Source organism: Elaeis guineensis, chromosome 3, assembly GCF_000442705.2.
Source record: "Elaeis guineensis isolate ETL-2024a chromosome 3, EG11, whole genome shotgun sequence".
NCBI lineage: Eukaryota > Viridiplantae > Streptophyta > Magnoliopsida > Arecales > Arecaceae > Elaeis > Elaeis guineensis.
The window spans coordinates 9,316,077-9,343,093 of NC_025995.2; the positions used below are offsets into that span (position 1 = coordinate 9,316,077).

Sequence of the window (27,017 nt, forward strand, 5' to 3'; positions counted from 1 at the left end):
GGTAGTTTCTACATCCAATTTAAAGAATTACATTAATCTCTTAGCAGTTACTAAAATCCACATAGACTACACACAAGCTTGAGTATGGCTTTACTAACCCATATGCATCTATGAATAGGTTCTTAATCAATTATTTTTTAAATAATTTTTAGTAATAATTTTGCCCCAGGCACGTCTTCAGCAAGCGTATAGCTTCTCTATTAAAAGTCTTGGTAATGTCCAACCATTAACATAAACATACTCAGTGAATTTAATCGATGAATGATCGGGCCTGAGTAAGCTTTAGTCAACCCAACCATTCATCAGATAGCACAGCAGAGTCATTATATAATGAATGATAATTCTAATATCTAAATAATGCTAGGCATAAGGTGCCTCCAATGCTAATCTAAAATATAGGACCCATTACCATCCACCTTAATAGGAGGCTATGAAGCAGTTATTCCCATAACTATTTTATTTTAAGGACCTAATAATTTAGAAGATTTAATTAATTGATTTAAGAATAAAGAGAACAGGTGAACCAGCATTCCAATGATCCTTTCACGAACTTCACCAAGTCATCAAAGAGGATTAGAAATAAGCTGGCTCAAGAATATCTAAATCAGTCACACTGATTAATCTTAATGGCATGGGTCAACTCGAATCATTCAGTGATCTAATCTTAACATAATCTACCTAATTGGTCAGATAAGTGAGATCGATGGGAGGATAGCCAATGCTTGCCTTAGACACTATATAGGTCAGATAAGTATGCTCCCAATTAAAAACCATCGATCGTACTGTCGAACTTACCTTAGACACCAATTGATCGATTAGTTTCTATTTGATCAGTTAAAAAACTGGGACTCAACCACTGAGCCACAATCAGGTCCATTTGGTATGGTCAATAATATGGACTTGATCAGGTTACAACTTTTGAGGTTGATCGTAGAAAAATCTTGACCTAATCTAATTCAACTATTGATTAGATTTAATCAATTTATCTATTTGGTCCATATTTATTACTAACTCTAGATCTAACCCAGTTAGATGATCTGATTTAAGTTAACTCATAGCTCTTTGATTTATGAGATATCTTAAAATCTTTAATTCTCAAATCTAGATCTTTTCATAATCATATCTTAATATATAATTAAGCATATAAAATTCTATATTGAAAGTATTTCAATTTGTAAAACTATTTTACAAAAATTTTCATGCAAAATCTTAGATCATATGTTATTATTTCAGATTAGAAAACTAATTTTTAAATATGAGTATTTTGCATAAATCAATAAAAAATAAATCATAAATCTTTTTAGATCTAATCTAAACTTAATTTATGATTAAAAGAGTTCTAGAATTTCTTTTCATCATTCTTCTTCATGAGATACAATCACATCAGCACCCCTACATGTCATAAGAGAACCCGTCGATTAGATAAAAGAGGGATTTTCATCCCTACTTCTTCTTATGACCAAACAACCATGGTGATCAACTCAATTTGAGTATTTTGCTACTAAGAAAAAAGTCTACACTTCAAATTATATATGTAAAAGAAAAATTCTGGTTCATATCATATCTATAACATGATAGCATGCAGAATTTTTATCTAATCTAATTAGATTGTTACTACTACATAAAATTTTCAAATCTGAACTTTAATCATATCATTATATGAATCATTAATTTCAGATCTGAAAAAAATAAAAAAATCTATTTAAAATATATGTATGATTGCATAAAAAATTTTGGTTTGAGATATGATCAAACATACATAGTTATGTTGCTTAAATCAGATTTGAAACTCTATCAAACAGATTTAGATTTGAGCCTGATTTAGACATTAATTCTCAATTGAAATACATCACCAAAAATCTATCAAAATAGATTTAAATCTATGCATAATCAGATTTTAAATCAGCATATAAACTACATAGAAAATTCTGCTAAAATGATTTTTAGCAGGTCAGATTCAGGGGTCAGTTTTGATCTGATAATCTGATCAAAATTAGATCAAAAATATATGGAAGATTTCAGACCAAAATATATTTTAATCATATCAAAATTTTTATTTAGAATCAGATCAAAAAAAATTCAAAAATTCAAAAATAAGACTATGCAATCATGACATACAGCTTGGCTCTAATACCCGTTAAAGAAAAAATTGTCCGATCGCATCGGATATCAAGAAGAAAGTTGAATAGATTAGTAGTTTAAATTTTTATAATGTTTATGAAATTTTATTTTGATTCACAGCGGAAAGAAAATCAAGGTTGAAGAAGTTCCTCAATTGATTTGCTTCGTAAGATCCGAATGCGCAGATCCTCTACTTCGCATGCACGTCAAGCAACATAGGAGAGAGGGATAAAGAACTCTTTAAGAAGAAGAAAGAGGAGACCCTTAAGATCAAATCTTAAGGCTAGGAAGGAGCCCACATGCCACACCACCAATGAAAAGGGAGGATGCCAAAAGGATAGAGATGCCTAGGGGAGCACGCCAAGAAAGAGGGGATGCCCAAGGGGAGATCTCACACCTAGACTCAAGCTTTGATTGATTTCTCTCTTTTCTATACCCGTCTTTAAATAGATAAGAGATTCTAGATCAAATCAAAAATCTTCATGTGTTAAGAATAGAACTCTCCATATTTGAATCAAATCCAAACTCCCTAATACACAAGGATTCCCAAGTAAAGTAGGAGAGGTACTAACTCACACCTCTCTTTTCATGCCGCATGCCTAAGAGGACCCTCCTCTATAAGGTGAGAGAATATTTGAGAAATATGGCTAAGTAGACTAAATCAAATTTGGTTCAGATTTAGATTCAATTCAAATCTAATTCGAATTTGATTTGAATTGAATTCGAAAAGACTGCTGATCCTAATCCAATTAAGATTCTTGTCCAAGTCTAACTTAGTTAATTAACCCTAATGAGCTTTAATAAAATTATATCTAATTAATTTAGATCTGATCTAAAGTAATTAGGACTCAAATTCAACCTCTCATAATTGCTTGGAATATTGATTTGATTAATTTCAACTCCAGAATCAAACCTACATCTCATGTGCAGTACTAGCTGCACATAGTTAATATTTAATTCTACATGACACAACTTAATTATCAATTAAATAAATCTATATGTTCAATTAAGTCTCATACTTTCAGATTGAACACATAAATATTCGATCGATTCTTTCTTATATTATTTGACTTTGTGCGTGACTTCATAAGTTCGAATATTAAGTCGGTAGCATAAGAGACACTTCCTATACTAATCAAAGTGACTATCTAGCAATGATACCTGATATCCGGATAGGTCGAATATTTATAAAATAATATTTAAGAATCTCGACATATGGTTATCACATAATTCATCTTTTTGACTCCAATGCTTAAGGTAATCTAGGGTTTAACTGTCAATCTCGAAATAGTTATCCATATTGTATTTCAATCTTTTTCAAATTTTATGATAGATCACAAAGATTATCCTGATCAAGATTTTAGTAGATTGAGATATAGTGATGTATTAACTCCTGTAATCCAGAGAAGTCAATCCCATCTTGACTCATACATTGACTTCACAAGCACTTGATTGTACCCAGCAGCCTTCTATCACTGTATTAGAAATATAGGTAGTCTGGTACCAAAGCATAATGAGTTGCTTGTAAGTAACCATGGTGATCTCAAATTGGAGGGACACTTATGCCCATATACTTCATGACTTGCTTTTGACAGCAAAGCGCTCCAGAGGTATGTTATTGTTCAGTGACAATATACTCCTACATCTCATCTGTATGCCATACCAGTATCTCTACACTCCTTGGTTAGAAGGACAACTAATCCATATGGCACACAATAATCTATACTCGATAAATATTATTAGCCTTATTAATAACGTATCATTTGACCGCGAATATATTTAAGAATTATTCGATAAATCTTCTTTTATTGATTATATTATAGTTTTAAGGGCTTCATTATAACACAAGAGTTTAAAAGAAGATGCACTTTTATGATGAACTTGCCAAAAATAACTTTTATGCATTAATAATTTATATACATATTACAAAGAGCTTAATCGTTTATAGATAGACAATTGATTTTAGGATATATTTTTCAATATTGCAGTGGGTCAGGAAGGCCCCCACTACCTTACGCTCCATAATCACCACCTACGGTTCCCAGCCTCTCACCACTAGTCCCCCCTCTCCCACCCTCTCCTCCCGCCCCTCCAACATCCACTCTTCCATCTTGGTGGCATCCTCATTGGTTCCCCTCACTGCTCAAAGGAATGCCTTTCTCGAAGCCTCCAGCCATGCTGCCATCTCCCGGAGCTACTCCATCGTGAAGTGGCACTAGCTCCTGAAGCAATTAACAAACACCACCGAACCCTCTTCCTTGGTGTCCAGCCACTTGAGGCACCAGCTCCTGCCCTCCAACCCCATCCCCTCATCGCCCCGCTCTATGGCGCCCTCCCCAAAGGATAGCACGATGGTATTAGCGACGCAAACTATCATCGCTAATAATTTTTTAAATTTTAATTAAAAAAATTAAAAAACTATTAGTGATGGCAATAGCAACAAAATCACTATCACTAATAGTTTTTTAATAGTTTGATTAAGAAAAAAATTAAAATTATTAGTGATGGAACTTAATTTATCGCTAATACTGTCGCTAATTATCTTTATTAGTGATGGTGAATTTGCAATTGCTAAAAATGGTAATTAGTGATGAAATTTTTCATCAAATTTTTAGCGATGGTAATATCATTAGCGACGGCAAACTGACTATTAGCGATGAAAATTAGCCATCGCTAATAGTCTTTTTCCTTGTAGTGGAGGATGATTGTTTAGCGGGAGTGAAAAATCTTGAGATATTATCTTTGAAAAAATATAAAAAATAAATTTGTACCTAAGAAACAGATTGAAGTAATAATTTCTATAGTTTTTCTTTGAGATAATATTCAGAAAGGATCACCACTTCATCAAGTTGTATCCCATGAGATTTCTATTATCGAAGATGCAACTAACTATCACCACAAATGGATCAAGGGATAACTCTCTGGAGATCTACTAGAATAAAAAAATCTATCATATCTCTAGATTATGTGGTGTACCGACTAATATAAGAAAAGGACATAACCTGGAGACAGTCTTACAAGCCATGAAAGGTGAGGATTCTCTACAATGGTTGGATGCCACAAAAAGAAGAGTTAGCTTCTATGGATAACAATCATATTTGAGAATAAGTTAATCTACCTGAAGGGCATGATCAATAGGTTGCACAAAGATTTATATGACCAAAAGGAATCCTAATAGAAAGATTGAATAGTATAAAATCAGACTTGTGCCAAAAGAGCTCACATAAAAGAAAAGTATTGGCTTTAAAAGGACCTATTCTTCTTTTAGGATTGTCATGGTCTTAATAATTTTTTTTTTATTTAGGGCTGCATCGGATGGATGTGAGAATAGTTTTTCTTAATGGTGATCTAGAGGAAGAGGTCTACATAAAATAACTCAAGGATCTTTATAGTCAGTGGACAAGAGCAAATAGTTTACATATTAAAGAAAACTAGTTATACACTTAAAGAGGCTTCCACAAGTGGTTTCTCAAATTTAATAGGATAATCACTTTTTTTGGGTTTAAAAACATGCATGCTGTTGATTAATGTATATATTTGAAGATCAGTAGGAATAAATTCATAATTTTGGTATTATATGGATAATATTCTACTTATGAATAGTGATTTTAGTCTACTTAAGGAAATCAAATAGGTTCTACTCCTAAATTTTCAGGTAAAAAATATGAATGAAGTCGCTTATGTTATCAGCATTGAGATTGATTATACTTAAAATTGAGATTGAAAAATAAAGATACTACGTAATGAGTAAGGAGCACATGCAGTTTGATTTATTTATGATTGCATATTGATCCGAGGGATTGATGGAAAAAAAATCTGCGATGATTTTATTGTTATATAAATTTTATTATTTCATAAAATTCTGATACCCACATCGTGGTACATGGCTTGGCGACCCCATTCATGCTTGCGATCGAGATGTCCGTGGAAGTAAAAGGCGGGAGCTTGGGGAACATTTGTTTTGTTCATAGGGAGAAGAGAGGAAGCCGTGAGTGGGCCTCATGGAGGCGTAATCTTTTTTTTTTTTCTTGTCCACCACCCCATGCGTCAACCATGGCTAGCATTTAATAGAAAGCACGTTGATGTAAAGGATTTTTAGGGTCTTTGTCCATATCGGACGAGAATAAGTCAACCCAATAGTTTCTCCTACCGCCCTTGCACCGCCTTCTTCCGGTCCTTCTTCTTCGCCACGAGCTCGTCGATCAGGCCGCAGAGATCACGGTGGGCCGACCCGCCCTCCACAACCGCTGCCCGCGCCATCGCTGCGTACTCCTTGGCCCGCCGCCTCGCGCTCTCCCCGTCGGCGCCTGGCTCCATGAATCCCGACACCGCCCTCCCGATCGCCTCCCCAGGCACCACCACCTTCTCCTCCGCCAGCGTGCTCCGGAACCCGTCCCAGACCCTCTTCCCCACCCCCATCACCTCCACCACCAGCCGCTCGTTGATGAACTGCTCGAAGACCAGCGGCCATGTCAGCATCGGCACACCGGCGGCCGCCGCCTCCAGCACGGAGTTCCATCCGCAATGGGTCAGGAAGGCCCCCACCGCCTTGTGCTCGAGAATCGCCACCTGCGGGGCCCAGCCTCTCACCACTAGTCCCCACTCTCCCACCCTCTCCTCCCACCCCTCCGGCATCCACTCTTCCGTCTTGGCGGCATCCTCGGTGGTTCCCCTCATCGCCCAGAGGAACGCCTTTCCCGACGCCTCCAGCCCCACCGCTATCTCCCGGAGCTGCTCCGCCGTGAAGTGGCACCAGCTCCCGAAGCAAACGAACACCACCGAACCCTCTCCCTTGGTGTCCAGCCACTTGAGGCACCGGTTCCCGCCCTCCACCACCGTCCCCCCGCCGCCCCGCTCCGCGGCGCCCTCCCCGTAGGACAGCGCGACAGGGCCCACAAACCAGGCCCGCTTGCAGTCCACCTTCCGGAAGTGGTCGCAATACTCGGGCTCAAGCTCGTGGAAGGTGTTCGCCACCACGCCGTAGCTTTCCATCTGCAACTCCGTCAACCGATCCCACTTCTCCGTGAGGGGCTTCGGCGAGTGGAGGAAGTCCGGCAGCTCCGATTTGGGGATCTTGATCGATGGGCCTGGGAAGTCAGGGACCGCAATCGGTTCGCTTCCGTTCTCGACTTCTCGAATCTTGTATCGAATCTTGTGAAGGTTGTTCATGGCTAAGTAGGGGAAGCCGCCGATGGCGTGGAAGATGATACGGGGGATGCCGGCGGCGATGGTGGTGGTCCACCTGAAATAGAAGTCGACGATGACGGCGTCGGGGCGGTGATGGCGGAGGAGCTGGTCGTGCGTGTCTGGGGCCAGGGCGACGGCCTCACTGACGCGCGAGACCTCGGAGGGGGTTATGGTGGCTAAGTTTTCGACGCCGGGGGGCAGGCCGACGGAAGGGAATGGATAGAGGAGGAGGCGGACGGGGTGGCCGTCGGCGGCGGAGCGGTCGAGGGTGGGGCGGATGCGGGCAGCGTTGGCGGGGGTGAGGACCATGGTGGGCTCCACGCCAGGGCGAGCGGCAAAGAGGCGGGCGAGGTCGGTCATGGGGATAATGTGTCCCGGGGCGAAGAAGGGGATGAAGAAAACCCGGAGCTTGCTTGCTTCTTCCTCCGTAGCTGAAGCCATGATGGATTGAAGGAGACACGACGAGAAAGGGAAAGCAGATGGTTTGCAAGAGAGTGCGGCGGACCTTTAATAGTTGTTAGCCGTTCACCATGGACCTTCCAATACTTAGTCGTCTCTCGAACTAGTAATTTCCTATTAATCACGACAGCTGTGAGTCATGGACACATAACTTATACAATACAATGCGCAGGACAGCTGTGAATCACCGACATATAGGATATATATATATTTTTTAAATAAATTATAATATTTTTTTCGAAGTATAAAATAATTACAGATTTTTAATTAATATTTATAAAAATATACGTTTAACTACTTTTTACCATGTGCAGGTGCATGACACCTAACATTCTATTAATATCATAAATTAATAATCTTATTAGCATCATCATTATCTAATTAATTTAAATTTAAAAATATTTTTTATTTTTATTTTAATATTTTTTATTTTTTATATTTAAAAATTATATATTTTATCAGAACGTTGCATCAGTAGTTTTGAAGTATTGGATGGTTATGTAATTATTTTAAATCTCAAAAAAATAAAATAATTTATTTTTTTTTTCTTGTGTTTTGAGTATGCTTGCTTTGTATAATAATGGTTCATAACCAATATATTGAGAAAACATGACTCACGTCGGAAGGTTTTTCATTTTTTTTTCTTCTAAATTTTGCAAATCCATCGTACTTTAAGAACATTGTAGCTTTGTCATTTTTTTGCTCAGGTCATATTCATTAATATTAATTCAAAATTTATAAATTATTTTTTACTATCTTTCTGACCTCTAATGGAACGCCAGAATCAATATCTTACTATATTAAAAAAATATATAATTTTATACTACCAACTGATTCATACAACAAATAAAATATAAAATATAAGTTGCATACACATGATTGATACATAGTTGCTTCGCAAACTTGCCAATTAATTTATTAAGTAATCTTATATCATGATTACATAAGAAAATATTATTAAAATAAAATTATGATGGAAGTGTAGATAATGATAAATTATTTTTTTATTTTTAAAATATATTATTTAAAAAATTCAAACAAAATAGGACAGCCTTTACAACTTTAAAATTTATAGATACCCGGTTTGAGCTGTTCCTTATGAGATAAATCTAAAACCTACATTTGCCGTACATGTCAAAATGTCAAATGGAAAGATGGATGAGGGGGTTTGCATGCAAAAGTGCAGAGCACAGGAGTGTGAACGTTAGCCATATTGCACCTCATTTTTCATTTCTCGAGATCCAATACGCATGAAGAGTCTCCAGTCTTTAAAAAAAAAAAAATTAACTAATTCATTATCACTAATTCTCTTCGACTCCACTTGGAAGATAACATCCAATCTTGCAAGGGATTTTGATTTCTTTGATCCTCTTCTTCCATGACAAATCTCCTCTCTTATTACCATATCGATGCAATATTTAGCTATCATTTGCTATTTCTTCTTGATCATAAAACAAAAAAATCTTCTCAATCATCTATTCCATGATCCTAAATCATTTTACTAGAGTTAGAGGATCTTTGATGGTCCACATCTATCTATACTTTGACTGCAGGTATGATTCATGGGTTCATGATTAAATAAATACTAGATGACAGCTAGATTGATATGAATTCTATGGATTCGGCATCATTAAATACTAGAAAGTATTGTTATCTACAAATAAATACTCGGAAGCATTGAGAAGCAAGTCATTGCATGAAAATGTATTAAAATATATGGTGGATGAAGTGTCCTTACATATGGCGAACGGATGCAATGCCTCCATTTAATATGTAAATATATAGTGGCATATAATCAGCATGGTGTATGGGATATTTTTTATTTAAAAAATATACTTATTTTTAAAATATTATTTTATGAATTACATAATTATTTAAAAAATAATATATTTTATGAATACATAAAATATTTATTTTATTAATAAATTATTTTACTGAAGTTTAACAAAAAATAAATTTATATTTTACTTATTTGAAAAGAATGATTCTAATATTTTAATATTTTTATTTTACAATCATCCAAGCATGGCATAGAATCTAGAATATATGTTTTATGGTGAACGTATGTTAGCTTTGGAATTGATTTTAATGATACCAAAAAAATTTGAGTATAAATTGAAATTATTAGCGATGCTTTTGAGAGTGATTATAGAGTTTTTTATAATACTCAAAAGTTGACATAATTCAAGAGAAAATTCTATTAAATTTTAGTGATTCTATGTTCTCAAGTCAAAGATCTAAGTTTTGGAAGCAAAAATACTAAGTTTAGTATGAAAAGAATTTGATAAAAAAATTTAGCCTAAAAAGATTTTTCAATAATTCAAATATTAAGTTTGAGAAGATAAATCTAGTCTAGAGTATGTTTGATAAAGAAAGCTATTTAAAATTAGAAAAAATCAAGTTTGATATACATGCAATACTTTTGAGTTAATCAAGAAAGAAATTTTCTCGATCTAGTCTTGGTTCATGAAAAAGACAGAAAAAGATAAAATTTAGATGATCTCTCTTAACCGATTAAGTTTTTATATGAGTCAGTCAAGATAGGATTAAAATCAACTCATCTATCTGGATAGCTGATTCAGTCTCAGACTCTACATGAAGATAGTAGATTAAAAATTTTAGAAATTCTCCTAAGCCGACCATGAAAACAACATAGTTGATAAAGATTGGAGCTTAGCTGACTCACAAAAATGGGATAGCTCACTAAATCTCAGAGATAAAAAATTATAAAAAATAATAAAAAATTATAAGTTCTCTGAGCTAATTTAAAAAATTAGTTAATTAAGGTATGAAAGTTAGCAGACTAAAAAGATATTTGAACCGATCTAGTCTTAGATAGATTGAATAGATAAAAATAAAAAAATTGTATCACTACAAGAAACAGGGTTTTTACGATCGAATTATTTGCTATGAAAATACTTTCATCGCAAATACCTATATTTGCGATAGAAAAATATTTTCATTATGAATAATATATTATTTATGATGAAAAATATTTTTGATACAAATAATAGAGTATTTATGATGAAAAAATATTTTCATCACAAACATAAATTATTTATGATTAAAAATTTTTATCACAAATAATCGATGAAAAATCAATTTTTTAAAAAAAAATAAATAACATATTATTTGCAACAAAAATTTTTAGTCATAAATAAATTATATTTGTGATAAAAATTTATTTTTTTATCATAAATACTAAATTATTTTTGATGAAAAATTTTTATCATAAATAATCAATGATAAATAAAAAATTTAAATAAAATAAATGATAGATTATTTACAATAAAAATATTTTATCATAAATAATTTTATTTACGATGTAAAATTTATTTTCATCATAAATACTAATTTATTTGCAACAAAAATTTTTTATAATAAATAATCAGTGAAAAATTAAAAATTTTAAAAAAATAAATGGTAGATTATTTATAGTAAAAAAAATTTTCTACTGATTTTATCCTGCTTCTCTTTCTCTGTCGATTTTTACCCCTCTATTATACTAATATTCTCTTCTACCAGCCGCAAAGTCTATACTTGCAACTCTCTAAACTTCTTCTTCCACTCATCTTGTTCATCTCTTACCTTTCTTTTTTTATACTAACTCTCAAATTTTAAGGATTTTTAGACCGTCAGGCTTATTCAAAAAAAAAATGTTGATTTGAGAATTGTAAAAGTCGAGAGGGATGAATCGTTGATGAATGCTATATTTTTATCGCTAATGTCCAAATATTTATATCAAAAAATTTTGGATTAATCTAATCGGATTAATTTGGATTGGGTTATGGGTCAACCCGACTCATTTATACTTTGAAGATCATGAGCATCGAATGGTACGCATCCCTCATTGCATCGAACGATGTGTATATCGCTTTGCATAGAACAGTATGAAAATTATTGAAATTTCTATACTCTCTGCATCACATTGGAGTTCTTGTCATCTCCATTCATAATCATCGTATAAGTGGCATGCATCTATGCTTGTCCATCGCATGCCATGCGAGCCCGCACACACACGTGCATTGAATGATGTGCACACGCTCCATACATCGAACAAAAATTTATTTACAATGAAAATTTATTTTTGGATAAAATTTATTTTAGAAAAAAATAATTTTTGGATAATTTTTTTTTGTAGAAAGTATTTGCAACATTAAAATATTTTTCATCGCTAATTTTTTGATTAAATTTTTTTAGAAAAAAAAACTTTTAGGAGGAAAAATTTTTTTTGTCGAGAATTATTAGCGATAGAAACATATTTTCATTGCTAATAATGATTATTAACAATAAAAAATAATGTTTCATCGTAAATTAATTTTTTATGAAATCTTTTTGGTTAAATTTTTTGAGACAAAAAAATTTTTAGAGAGAAAAAATATGTTTTTGGCGGAAACTATTAGTGATGGAAAAATATTTTGCATTGCTAATAATAATTATTAGTGATGAAAATTTATTTTTCATCATAAATTAATTTTTTTATGATTTTTTTGGTTAAATTTTTTTATAGAAAAAAAATTGATGAAAATTATTAGCAATGGAAATAGAATATTTATCGCTAATAATAATTTTTAGCAATGAAAATAATTTTGCATCACTGAAAGTTTAATAAAAATTAGATTTTTTCAATCACTTCATCTGCTTCTGTTGGTTCCCTCGAAACCCTCCTCTCTTCCAGTGAAACCCCCGGCCCCTCCCCACCACCTGTGCTTTCCCTCTCCCCCTCCTTCTCTTCTGCTGAAACCCCTCTCCCTCAGCTCTCTCCCTCCCTCTCTCATCGTACGTCAATCCTTACCACCGAAACCATCTTCCATGCGCCGTAGGTCTCCATGTCGCTATTGCCGATAAAGGTAAGATCGGTACCCTTTTATTTATTTTCATTTCATCTAGCTAGAGGGGAGGGGCCGGGGCAGGGAGGAGGGATGGGGAGGGGTCGGCACTATCAGGTTGTGGTGGGGTGCGGTGGAGTGTGGGCATAGGAGTCGAGGGAAGGGTGGGTCATAGGGGGTGTGGGGTGCGAGCAAGGGGTTGAGGGTCGAGGGAGCATAGGGACCCGACATCGGTGAGGACCTTCATCCACAAGTATTGCAGCAGCTTCGATGCCGTAGATGGGAAAGGTCTGAGGACATTGGAGAAGAGGAGAAGGGGGTTTTCTATTTCCACAAAATAGGAGAGGGAGAAAGGGGTTTGGTTTTTCTTTTTTTATTTTTATTTTTCTTTTTCTTCTTTCTTCTACGATGGGTTTGTGCGGTTGCCTATATTTGATTAAAAAGTTATACCTATATTTTTAAAATATTGAACGATTATATAATTATTTCAAACATCAAGAGAGATTAGGATAATTTATTTTTTCTTTTTTCTTTTGTTTTGAGTATGCTTACCTTGTCGAAACATGATAAAATTTACCTTCTATTCACGTATCTTTTTGAACAATGTACTCTTTCTCAAATATAATAAATATCATGAAAATCGATCATTTTAGTTGATGTATGTTTGATATCAAAAAAAACTTATAAATCAAAAAATAGCTAGACTGAAAGAAATCTATTCAATTCACACAATATAAAATTATTAGGGATTTTATTTGAATAAAAAAAATAAGATATAATATAGAATATCATAATTAATTATTATTTTTAAAATAAAAATATAATTAGTTACATATATATTTTTTTAAATCATTCATATTATTTACATAACTTGAAACAATATCTTCATTATCAATTGTGATAATATTTATCATATGATCATTTATCTACTTTCTTCGTATATTTCTTTTCTTCATAGTTCTACCAGTAATAGTACTTTCCTTTTAATTATCTTTGGCATACAAAAAGTGAAGTGTTATCAAATATTGCAACAAAATATATAAATAATAATGATTCATAACCAACATATTGAGAAAAAATAACTCACGTTAGAAGATCCTCCATTTCTATTTTCTCTAAATTCTGCAAATCCATCACTAAAAGATACTTTAAGAACAGTGTAGCTTTGCCATCCTTCTCTTAGATCATATTCATCAATATTAATTCAAAATTTATAAGTTTTTTCTACAATCTTTCTTATCTCTAATGGAGTGCCAGAACCAATATATTTCTATATTAAAAAAATATACAACTTTATATACCAACTAATTAATGCAACAAATAAAATATAAAATATAGGTTGCATATTCATGATTCATGCATAGTTGCTTGGCAAACTTGCTAATTGATTTATTAAGTAATCTTATATCATGATTATGTAAGAAAATATCATTAAAAAAAAAATTATGGTGGAAGTGTAGATAATGACGAATCATTTTCCTACCCTTAAAATATATTATTTAAAAAATTCAAGCAAAAAAGGACAGCCTTTACAACTTTAAAATTTATAGATATCTAGTTTGAGCTGTTCCTTATAAGATAAATCTAAAACCTGTATTTGCCGTACATGTCAAAATGTCAAAATAGAAGATGGATGAGAGTGTTTGCATGCAGAAGTGCAGAGCACAAGAGTATGAACGTCAGCCCTATTGCACCTCATTTTTCATATCTCGAGATCCAATACGCATGAAGAGTCTCCAATCTATTTTTTTTTTTTAATTTAAACAATTAATTATCACTAATTCTCTTCAACTCCACTTGGAAGATAACATCCAATCTTGCAAGGGATTTTGATTTCTTTGATCCTCTTCTTCCATGACAAATCCCCTCTCTTATTACTATATCCATGCAATATTTTGCTATCATTTGCTATTTCTTCTTGATAATAAAACAAAAAATCTTCTCAATCATCTATTCCATGTTCCTAAATCATTTTACTAGAGTTGGAGGACCTTTGATGGTCCACATCTATCTATAATTTGACTGCAAGTGTGATTCATAGGTTCATGATGAAATAAATACAAGATGACAGTTAGATTGATATGGATTCTATGGATTCGGCATCATTAAACACTAGAAAATATTGTTATCTACAAATAAATACTCAAAAGCTTTGAGAAGCAAGCCACTACTGCATGAAAATGTATTAAAATATGTGGTGGATGAAATGTCCTTACATATGGCGAACGGATGCAATGCCTCCGGTTAATATGTAAATATATAGCAGCATATAATCAGCACGGTGTATGAAATATTTTTATTTAAAGATTTTTGCATATATATCCTCTGAATAATCTAAATTTGCTTAAATATCCTCTTAAATTTTATATTTATATATATATATCCTCAAAAAATTCTATTTTTGCTTAACTACCCTCTACGTAACAGCCATCCTAACGCCGGTAGCTAAAAATATTTTTTTATAAATTAAAAATTAATAAAAAAAGTGAAATTACATTTTTATCCCTAAACTAGTTAATGGGTTAACGGGTAGACTGAAGCCACCCGATCCTTTTTCTTTCTCTTCTCCCGTATTCGTCCCGTTCCTCTCACTGGAGCCCTAAATCCCATCAAAGCCTCCACCGTCGGTCCCGCGTTGGAGATCACCGTCAAAGCCTCTCGCTGGAGATCATCGTCGGAGATCGCATCGTCGGAAATCCCCTCTGTGCCGTACTCCTACTCCCTCCATCGCCGGTCCCGCGCATGAGGACCCTCTTTCTCTGTTCTCTTCATCGGTGATCTCCTCAGCATCGTCGGAGATCGCATCATCGAAAATCTCCTCCGTGCCCTACTCCCTCCACCGTCGCTCCCATGCACGAGCAACCTTTTCTCTGTTTCCTTCGCCAGTGATCTCCTCAGCATCGCCGATCTTGGTCATCATCGTAAGCCAAGCCGAGCACATCGGATTTTTTCCATGTTGGGTCCCTCGTCGGAGTTCTCCACGCATTGCACTCCTGAATTTTGGGTTGCTGACGCCGATTTGTCGGAGTTTTGCTGAATCGGAAGACCATGCCGGCCTCCTCTCCGCTCTCCTTTGGCCTCTCCCACCATTTTTCTTTTTTCCACATCGGGTACCTCGCCGGAGTTCTCCATGCATTGCACTCCCGGATTTTGGGATGCTGACGCTGATTTGTCGGAGTTTTGCTGAATCGGAAGATCAGACCGGCCTCCTCTCCGCTCTCCTTTGGCCTCTCCCACCATTTTTCTTGGCTTTCTGGTGGGCCCTCTTTGCTCTGCATCAACCATTTTTCTTTGCTCGGCATCTGCTGCTTCATTTCTTTTTTGAGGAATATTGGCGGCATCTTTCTCTCCACTGGTATCCCCTGCCTTCGAAATCTAGATCATCTCAATTTGGTGGGTCCTACTCTTCTGGTTTAACTATGTTCAACAACATTCAACTTGCTACACTATGATGTCCCTGATTCTCGGATGCCAACCATATCATTATATATTGATATGTTTTATCATCCTAATCATTATATTATATACAAGCTTTAATTTATATTTTATTTTTTATTTAATCTATATTTTTTTTATAAATAATTATTTATTTGAAACATAAACATGAAATAGTTTGATATTTGTTAGTTAAATTTCTAAAATTTGTTTCAAGAATATATTCTAAGATTAAAAAAATAGTGAAAATAATGATGATATGTGCTGAAATATTTTATCAAATTTACCTCTATAATTTTGTGGTTATATCACATGAATTGATAAAAGCATTATTCCTTCTTTTTTTTTATATTTCTATAGTGTGGTTTTGGTTGATAAATTTTATTTCGCATATGATTTATCATGAATAGTTGCTTATTTCATGTCCAGGCTTATTAAAATGGAGCAACCACTTTTCAAGTTGAAGATGAAATTTGAAAGTTATTTTAAGAAGATTAAGAATTCTACAAAAATAAAATATTATTTTGGGAGGCAAAAAAGCTGATTAGTCAATGTTGATTGCTATTCTTACATAGAGCTATGTGATGATACAGTGCATATATTCAATTTGAAGCTCGAAGAGACTATAAAGATTTGGTCTGTGGTTAGACATTTATCATCTAAATCTTATATGATTCTAGATACAGATCATAAACTAATGAGTTTGTTTGAAGTCAAGATTTGAAGGAGTGCTTCTTATTTGTCATAAAAGAGACTAATGATATACAGTTTTCTTAAACAACACTAGGTAGTCAAGACCAAATTGAAATATGTAGAGGTGAAATAGTTGCAATAGGAGAGGTTCGAGTGGATGACCAAAGGGAGAACCAAAGACAGAATGAAATTGAGCGTCCAGCTATATTAGGGACTGATATCTCAGCTACTGCTATTGAGAATAATGACAATATTAGGGTAAACGATGAAGCTATATTTCAAGAGGAGTAAGAATTAGATACTGAAATTTATGGTTCTGGGAGTAGTTATCATAGTATCTATAGTAGTGATTCTGAGTCTGATGATGATGATGATGTCATAGAATACAAGGGAGAGATATATGAGATGGACAATGAGAATCCTAACATGTCTGTGGGTGCAAAATTTGCAAGTTGAGAACACTTCAAGATAGCATTGAGTCAATATGCTATAATAAATGAATTTGTTTTAAGGATTCTCAAAAGTGAGCTAGGAAGAATGACAGTAACTTGCAAAAATAGAGCTTGCAATTGGAGGCTCCATACTTCACTATTATGCGATGGTCACACATTTCAGGTATTATGGTAGAAATATCAATTCTATTCATTATAGTGTATATAAATAATGTTACTTGTATTAATTTATTCTTATGACTGTTTGTGCAGATCAAAAATTTGAAGGAACCTCATACATGCTCATCTGTGAATAAATGTGGCAATAAGATGGCCACACAATTTTGGATACGTGACAGGGTGAATGGTTAGCTAAGAAAAGAGGGTGACCTGTCACCTATTGAACTAAAAAAGAGATTATTGCAGTTCCATCATCTTGAGTTTCCATATCACAGAGTTTGACGAGGAAAGGAGCTTGCCATGTCCATGATTCATGAGAATTGGGCAGATTCTTTTGACAGAATGGAAGATTTCAAGAAGGAGCTTTTAAGAAAAAATTCAGGTAGTGTAGTAAAGCTGCAATTAGATGTGGTAGGTGATAGGCATTACTTCCACCGCTTCTTTGTTGCTCTAGGAGCTTGCAGTATGGGCTTCTTATCTGGTTGTAGACCTCTTATAGACCAGATGGTTGCCACTTAAAGAAAACATTTCGAGGTGTGATGATGGTTGCTACAGCACTTTATGAAAATAATAGTTTATTTTCGGTTGCCTTTGGTATAGCAGAATCTGAAGATAGCAATAGCTGGACTTGATTTTTAGAGGCACTTAAAGAAGCAATAGAAACTCCTGAAGGTTTAGTAATTATATCTGATCGACAAAAGGGACTAAAAGAAGCAGTACAATATATATATCCTTAAACAGAACATAGAAAATGCATGAGGCACCTGTACAAAAACTTTCAAACAAAATTTCCAGGAGATTGGTTTAAAATTAAGGTATGGGAAGCTACAAGGCCATTCACAAAAGTTCAGCATGATGATGTTATGGATCAAATTAAAAAAGCTAGCTTGGAGGCATTTAAGTATCTGAGTACTGAAAATATTGGTTTGTGGAGTAGATCTCAATTTGGTATCATAGCTAAGTGCTCCTACATAACGAACAACTTTTTGGAGTCATTCAATGTCTGGATTTCTGAGGCTAGACATAAACCTATTCTTGATCTATTAGATGTTGTGAGGCAAAAAATTATGATGAAGATGAAAGCTAGAAGGCGAATGGCTACTCGCTGGAAGAAAAATTTAGTTCCTTTGGTAATAAAATATATTAGAGATATCAGTCTTAAGTTAGGTGATTATAATGTTTATAGAACCAGTGATTATAAAGCAGAAGTAATGGAGACTAATGAAAGATATGAAGTAATTCTAAATGAATGAAGGTGCTCTTCTCGTGTGTGGAACATGTTAGGCATTCCTTGTGTTCATGCAGCTGCCTTTATTTGTAGTATAAGAGGTGCAAACTTGGAAAATTATGTTTCTGAATACTTCACCATTGCAAAGTATAAAGCTACTTATGCATTAAAAATTGGACCATTATCTGACAAGGCCCAATGGATAAAAGCTGATATTGGATACAAAGTGTTGCCTCCTAAGCTTAATCTAAGACCCCCTAGAAGACCAAAGAAGAAGAGAATTAGAGGTACAGATGAGAATGCATTGAAGAGAATGCACAAATGCAAGCATTGTGGTGAACTTGGGCATCATGCAAAGACCTGTAAAAATCCAGTAGTGGAGGAATCTCAAGCTTCAGTATCATCATCTTCTGTACCAAAAAACCCTGGAGGTAACATATGCACTAGTTTGACTAGGATATTTGTCATTTATTAATTATATCTTATTAAAAAATTACAGGCCTAAAAGAAATAGCTCAAGAGGAAGAATGTCAACAACAGGAGGTACACATGTATTATTTATAGCATCGAAAGAGAAAAAAAATAAAGAAAGACCCTGCAAGCAAGCTAGAACGATGGAAATTTCAATTGGAGAAGTAATGCCTACCAATAATCTTGATTGGTATGTGATTGGAGATACTATCTCAATTTTTGTATTTTATTTTCTTTCAAGTTATTTAGATCAATATTTTGATAATTGCTAAACATAATTTTTTAGTTGATATAAAGTTAAATCTCATTATTATTTTTTCTTTTTATAGTTAATTTCAGATTTTATCATGTGGAGAACATGAGCTTCTGAAGCATATCGCTGAGAAAGATGATGATGAGTTATGATTATTACTTTGTTAGATGCTACATTATTTGACTGCACATTATTTGATGAGAAGAGTATAAGTGGAAATTACTTTGTTATTACTCTTTCTTGGTTGCTTCTAATTTGCAGTAGTTATACATTAATTTATATTTCAGAGCATGCAAATTGGATTATTAATTTAGATTGCTTGTCGATATACTTTGCTAAAGTGATGATGTTAGTAGTTCTCTCAAGTGAAAAAAAGTGGTATCATGCTTGTTGAGATAGGTTCTCTTGCCTGCCACAAGTTTCTCTCTGTTAAATTCCATTAGATTGATTGCATTTATGTCGTTTTGAGTCTATGTTAAGGTGGGGCTCATGTTACTTGGAATATGGCAAGGGGTGGCTACATCTGAGCAATTGCACACTGACATCTTCAAGAAAATGATGATGCTGATTTCATAGTGCCAACAAACAATGGTAGAATACTGGCAAGAAAGTAGTGGGTGAAGCTGTGCGAACCTCCTATCATTAGATTAACTTTATTTTATTTAATTTTTTTTTGAGAAGTATCTATATAAAATCTTTAAACAAATGAATCATTCCTACTATAAATGCCAATAAAGAAGCAATAGATAAAAATTAATGTACTTGAATCATCCTTACTATGATATTAATTAATATGTTTAAATTCTTTCCATCTCGTTAAAATAATATACAATAGATTAAAATTAAATAAATAATTTTTACCTGTATACCCTCTTAAATGTCAAAATTTGCATGAATACCCTTTCAAAATTAATATTTATTTATATATCCTTGTAAATTACTAATCGCATATATATCCTTATAATTTTTTTTGCATATATACTCATAAGGGTATTTTAGTCATTTAAATTTTAAATTATTAACTTTTTAACGATGTTAGATGACATGAGTATATATACAAAAAATAAAAAAAAAGTATACATGCAAATCAAGTATTTTATAAGGATATACATGTAAATATCAATTTTACAAGGGTATTCACATAAATTTGAATGTTTAGAAGGATATACATGCAAAAAAAAATTTATTTAAAAAATATCTATTTTAAAATATTATTTTATTAATTACATAATTATTTAAAAAATAATATATTTTATGAATATATAAAATATTTATTTTATTAATAAGTTCTTTTACTAAAGTTTAATAAAGATATAGATTTATATTTTACTTATATGAAAAGAATGATTCTAATATTTTAATATTTTTATTCTACAATTATCCAAGTATGGCATAGAATCTAGAATATATGTTTTAGGGTAAACGTATGTTAGTCTTGGAATTGATTTTGATAATGTCAAAAAAATTTGAGTACAAATTGAAATTACTAATGATGCTTTTAAGGGTGATTATAGAGTTTTTTATAATGCTCAAAAGTTGACATAATTTGAGAGAAAATTCTATTAAATTTTAGTGATTCCATATTCTCAAGTCAAAGATTTAAGTTTTGGAAGCAAAGAAACTAACTTTAGTATACAAAGAATTTGATAAAAAAAATCTAGCCTAAAAAGACTTTTCGATAATTCAAATATTAAGTTTGAGAAGATAAATCTAACCTAGAATATGTTTGATAAAGAAAGCTACTTAAAATTAGAAAAAATTAATTTTGACATATATCGCATACTTTTGAGTCAACTGAGAAAGAAGTTAAGTCGATCTAGTCTCGAATCATGAGAAAGACAGAAAAAGATAAAATTCAGATGATCTTCCTTAATCGATCAAGTTTTTATATGAGCCAATCAAGATAGGATCAAAATTAACTTATCTATCTGGATAGCCAACTCAGTCTTAGACTCTACATAAAGATAGTAGACTAAAAATTTTAGAAATTCTTCTGAGTCGATCATGAAAACAACATAGTTGATGAAGGCTGAAGCTTAGCTAACTCACAAAAATGGGATAGCTGACTCAGGCTCAAAAACAGAAGAATACAAAAAGCAGTAAAAATTTATAAATTCTCTAAGCCAATCTAAAAATTCAGTTAACTGATCAAGATATGAAAGTTAGCCGACTAAGAAGATATCTGAGCTGTCTAGCTTTAGATAGATAAAATAGATAACAAGCAAAAAAATTTATATCACTACAATAAAATAGGATTTTTATGATTGAATTATTTGCTACAAAAATATTTTCATTGTAAATACCTATATTTACAATGAAAAATATTATCATTGTGAATAATATATTATTTATAATGAAAAATATTTTTTATCATGAATAATAAAGTATTTGTGATGAAAAAAATATTTTTATCATAAATATAAATTATTTATGACTAAAAATTTTTATCATAAATAATCAAATAAAAATTAAAAAGTAAAAAAATAAATGATAGTTTATTTGTGACAAAAATTTTTAGTCGCAAATAAGCTATATTTGTGATGAAAAAATACTAAATTATTTTTGATAAAAATTTTTTCATCATAAATAATCGATGAAAAATAAAAAATTTTAAAAAAATAAATGATAGATTATTTATGATAAAAATATTTCATCGTAAATAATTTATTTGTAATATAAAATTTATTTTCATTGTAAATAATTGATGAAAAATCAAAAATTTTAAAAAAATAAATGATAGATTATTTACGATGAATTTTTTTTTTGTCGATTTTTGCTCTACTTCTCTCTCTATCGATTTTTATCCCTTTATTATACTAACATTCTCTTCAACCAGCTGCAAAATCCAGACTTACAATTTTCCAAACTTCTTCTTCTACTCATCCTGTTCTTCTCCTATCTTTTTTTTCTATACTAACTCCTAAATTTTTAAGATTTTTGAATTGTTAGGCTTATTTCGAAAAGAAAAATATCGATTCAAGTATGACAAAAGTCGAGGGGGATGAATCATTAATGGATGCTATATTTCTATCGCTAATGTCTAATTATTTGTGATAAAAAGTTTTGGATCAGTCTAATTGAATTGATTCGAATTGGGTTACGGGTCAACCCGGCTCATTCACACTTTTAAAATTATGAGCATCGAATAGTGTGCATCTTGCATTGCATCAAACGATGTGCATGCTACTTCACATCGAATGGTCTAAAAATTGTTAAAATTTTTAACTCTCTGCATCACATCGGAGTTCTCATCATCTCTATTCACAATCATAATATAGGTGACATGCATTGCACTTGTCCATCGTGTGCCATGCGAGTCCGCACGTGCACGGTGCATCGAACAGCATGCACATGCTCCATGCATCGAACAAAAATTTATTTGTGACGAAAAATTTATTTTTGGATAAAATTTATTTTAGCAAGAAATAATTTTTAGGTGGCAAAAAGTATTTGTGATGTAAAAATATTTTCTATCGCTATTTTTTTTGTTAAATTTTTTTAGAGAGAAAAATTTTTAGGGGAAAATTTTTTTTTGTCAGAAATTATTAGCGATGGAAACATATTTTTATCGCTAATAATGATTATTAGTAACAAAAAATACTATTTCATCATAAATTAATTTTTTATAAAATTTTTTGGTTAAATTTTTTTAGATGAAAAATTTTTAGAGAAAATTTTTTTTGGTAGAAATTATTAGCGATAAAAATTTTTTTTACATCACTAATAATGCTTAGTAGCAATAGAAATTTAATTTTCATCGCTAATTAATTTTTTTATGAAATTTTTTTTGATTAAATTTTTTAGAGGGAAAATTTTTAGAGAGAAAAAAATTTGGTGGAAATTATGAGCGATGGAAATGGAATATTTGTTGCTAATAGTAGTTTTTAGAGATGGAAATAACTGTGTCGCTAAAAATTTAATAAAAATTAGGTTTTTTTTGATCACTTCTATCTGCCTCTCTTGGTTCGTGCGAAACCCTCCTCTCTTCACATGAAACCCCTGGCTCCTCCCCACTGCTTGTGCTTTCCCTCTCTCCCTCCCTTTCTCCTGCCAAAACCCCTCTCCCATGGCTCTCTCCCTCTCTTCCTCCCTCCCTCTCTCACTGTACATTAATCCTCACCATCGAAACCATCTCCTGCATGCCGTACGTCTCCATGTTGCCGTTGCTGACAAAGATAAGATTGGTACCCTTTTATTTATTTTCATTTCATTTAGCTAGAGGGGAGAAGAGGGGCCAGGCTGGGAAAGAGGGAGGGGAAGGGTGGCAGGTGCCGTCGGGCGACGATGGGATGTGGTGGGGTGCGGGCGCAGGAGTCGGGAGAAAGGTAGATCGTAGGGGGCATGGGGTGCAAGCGCGGGGGCCGGGGGCTAGGGGAGCACAGGGGCCGGGGGCTGGTGAGGACCTCCATCCGTTGGAGTTACGACAGCTCCGACACTGCAAATGGAAAAGGTCTGAGGGCACCAAAGAAGAGGAAAAGGGGAGTTTTCTATTTCCATCAAATAGGAAAGGGAGAAGGTTTTTTTTTTTATTTTCCTTTTCTTTTTTGTGTTGGGTCTGTGCAGTTGCCTTCGCGAGAAGCAATGGGTCATAGGGAAAGGCCAAGACAGGGAGGAAGTTTTAGACCGATGGGAGGTGGCAGAGACTGAAGGGATGCGATAGGGAGGAGAGCGGGGTGGGGAGGAGCCAAGGAGGCTGGAGTCTATGAGGGTCTAGAAAGCTTCCAGAGGGTTCAGGAGAGAATGTGAGAAAGAAAAAGAAAAGAAAAGTTTGAAGAGCCTAGGACCCCTGGTATGATCCCGATCGAGTCAAGTACTTGGATCCCTTCTCTAGCGAGTCTCCATCCTACCTCACTGATGAATTCTACCTTACGAATGGTTTTCGACCATCGTCTAGAGAGGCAGCGGTGATTCGGGCAAGAGGCAGTGACCTGTGGCTTTCCTCCTTTTCTTCAAACAAGAACCAACAAAAGTAATACACACTATGTAAAGGCACCAAATCCAATTTATTCTAATGCAGTAAACACTTTAGAGACCTTAATGCAGTGTCAAACAATTTAACAATTCACTGCACCAATCAATCTTGATGTCATGTATTATTGAATATATTGATGTAGTGGTTGTTGATAACCTTTAATTTTTTGATGTCATTGGTTTCTACCACTTTGTTTTATAAACCATATCTTGTTACTTGATATCTGATTTCATTATCAATATCTGATTTCACTACACAACCATATCTTTTGTGATGAATTTATATTTTATAATTACATGTTGATTTAACTAATTAATTAGGTATTTATTTTTAAAAAATTTACATTGCATAGAACCATAGATCCATCTTTTGATTAATATATACATTCTATGACATCTGTATATTTATATATTTTTATATGGATAGGAGAATTATATACATTGATCAATTGATTAGTTTAAGAATTATAATTAATTCTATAAATAATTATAGTAATCAAACAATATGTTGAGGATTTGATAAAAATTTCGGATAGTATTTTTCTTTAGTTCTCCTCACACATCTTCAGCTGTATAGGGAGAACTAAAGAGAAATACTATCGAAATTTCTTTCAGCTCCTATTGTATATCATTTAATTACTGTAATTGACCTATATAATTAATATAATTTTTAAATAGAATAGGACCTAACTTTACTTATTAATTGGTGATAGGATGAATTTATTATGTAAGTCATTTTAAATGATAAAATAATTAGATAGTAATTACCTTGTATTAATTTGTATATGCAGAATCTGTGGATAGTGTGCCATAGATCCTAAGCCCTAAAATCTTAAATCTTAAATCCTAAAGTCCTAAAACTTTAAACCGTAAATCCTAAGCTCTAAATTAATTATGAACCCTAAACCCTAAACTAATCCTAAACCCTAAACTCTAAATTAACCCTAAACCCTAAATTGAGTTTGCGCTACAAGAATATAGACTTTTTGCAATAGAATTATTTGCCATAAAAATATTTTCATCACAAATACCAAAAAAATGATGAATCTATGTGGGAAAAAAATTATTTATTTTTGTTGATTTTTATTATATTTTTTCATGCTTTTTCTCTACTTTCTCTATTTTGAGAAGTCTCAATCTAAGCTTCCATATTCGGTAGCTCCAACCCTCCACCCACTTGAGACTCCATAAAAAAAGATAGAGAAAAAATAGGAGGAAAATAGAGGAAAAATAGGGGTCAGGAGCTAGGTTGGATCGGGTCAAGATCTAGGTCGAATCGAGATCCAGCTCGGGGTCTGAGTCGGGATCCGGTTTGGGATCAGGGTCGCGATCCGATTTGAATGAATGCCAGGGATATTTTCTTTATTGTTAATGATTTTCTTTATTATTAGATGGATATCAACAAAAGTTAGATGAATACTAGAGATATTTTCTTATCTGAATATCGAAAAGATATTCAAAATTTTAATGAGTTTGTATGGTGTAAGGCTGATAGTACCAGTAGGATAAAAAATTTATATAAGAGATGTCTCAATATGGTATATCATCACATATCATTTGTTGATGTGCATATGCTATATTATCATATGGACAAGTATACTCGTTGGATTTGGAATGGGAAGGATGATTCGAAAGAAGTTATGCATGACGATGACGATATTGAAGATAATAAGATACTACAGAACCTATCGAATATGATGGTATAGACTCATTATTAGATGATTTATATCAGGATGTTCACTCAAATATACCCATGAGTACTAGTGCATCTGAAGACAGTTCTGATCATGAATACAATATTAATGAGATAGAAGGGACTTCTGAATAGTATGCAAAGCTTGTAAGGGATGCATGAGAGCCACTCTATCCAAATTATATAAAGTTCTCTAAATTAGAGTTTTTGATCAAATTACTTCATATTAAAATCATGAATCGATGGAGTCAGAAATTATTTGATCAAAATTTGACATTGATTAAAGTAGCTTTTTTCGATGAAGAGACTTTTGAAATTATATTCTAAAGCAAAAACATACATGCGGGAATTGAAACTTGGGTATATTCCTATGCATGCCTGCAAAAATAACTAATATTATTTTATAAAGAGAATGAACAAGCAAGTGAATGTTAGAAATGCGATGAGCTTAGGTACAAAATCAATAATAGGAAGGAAAAGAAGATACCTCATAAAATTTTGAGATATTTTTCATTAATTTTAAGACTTCAAAGGTTATATATATCTACAAAGATAGTTGAAAAAATGAGATGGTATCAAGAGCAGTGAGTTTCGAAGGAGAACATACCTAGCCATCCGACCAACTCTGTAGTATAGAAAGACTTCGATGCAAAGCATCCACACTTTATGAATAGCCCACGCAATATTCGGTTTGGTCTAGCAACAGATGGATTTAAGTCCTTTGATATTTTGAGTACTTTCTACAGTATGTGGCCTGTGATACTAGTACCATATAATGTATCATCTTGAAAATATATGAAGAACCATTTATTTTTATGTCACTGTTGATTTTGGATCCGAAAGTATCAAGTAATAAAATTGATGTATATCTACGATTCTTAATCGATGATCTGAAGAAGCTATGGGAAAATAGAGTACAAACATATGATTCACAGTTGAAAAAATTTTAAGTTGCATGTTTGATTTTATGGATCATAAATAATTTTTTTGCATATGAAATTTATCTGGATGGAGTACCAAAGGATATCTAGCATGTCCAATATGCAACAGGGATACGTCCTCCTTA

At 33.1% G+C, this 27,017-nt stretch overlaps 1 protein-coding gene and 1 pseudogene across 1 annotated transcript; one reads left to right on the forward strand and one right to left on the reverse strand.

The window, feature by feature from the left end:
* Positions 1-5,943: 5,943 nt before the first annotated feature.
* Positions 5,944-7,958, reverse strand: LOC140856423 (probable UDP-glucosyl transferase 73B6). Its single transcript, XM_073253637.1, has one exon. The coding sequence runs from the start codon at positions 7,747-7,749 to the stop codon at positions 6,268-6,270; it is 1,482 nt and encodes a 493-aa protein (XP_073109738.1). The 5' UTR covers positions 7,750-7,958; the 3' UTR covers positions 5,944-6,267.
* An 8,512-nt stretch (positions 7,959-16,470) lies between these two features.
* Positions 16,471-23,947, forward strand: LOC114913673 (uncharacterized; annotated as a pseudogene).
* Positions 23,948-27,017: the final 3,070 nt, after the last annotated feature.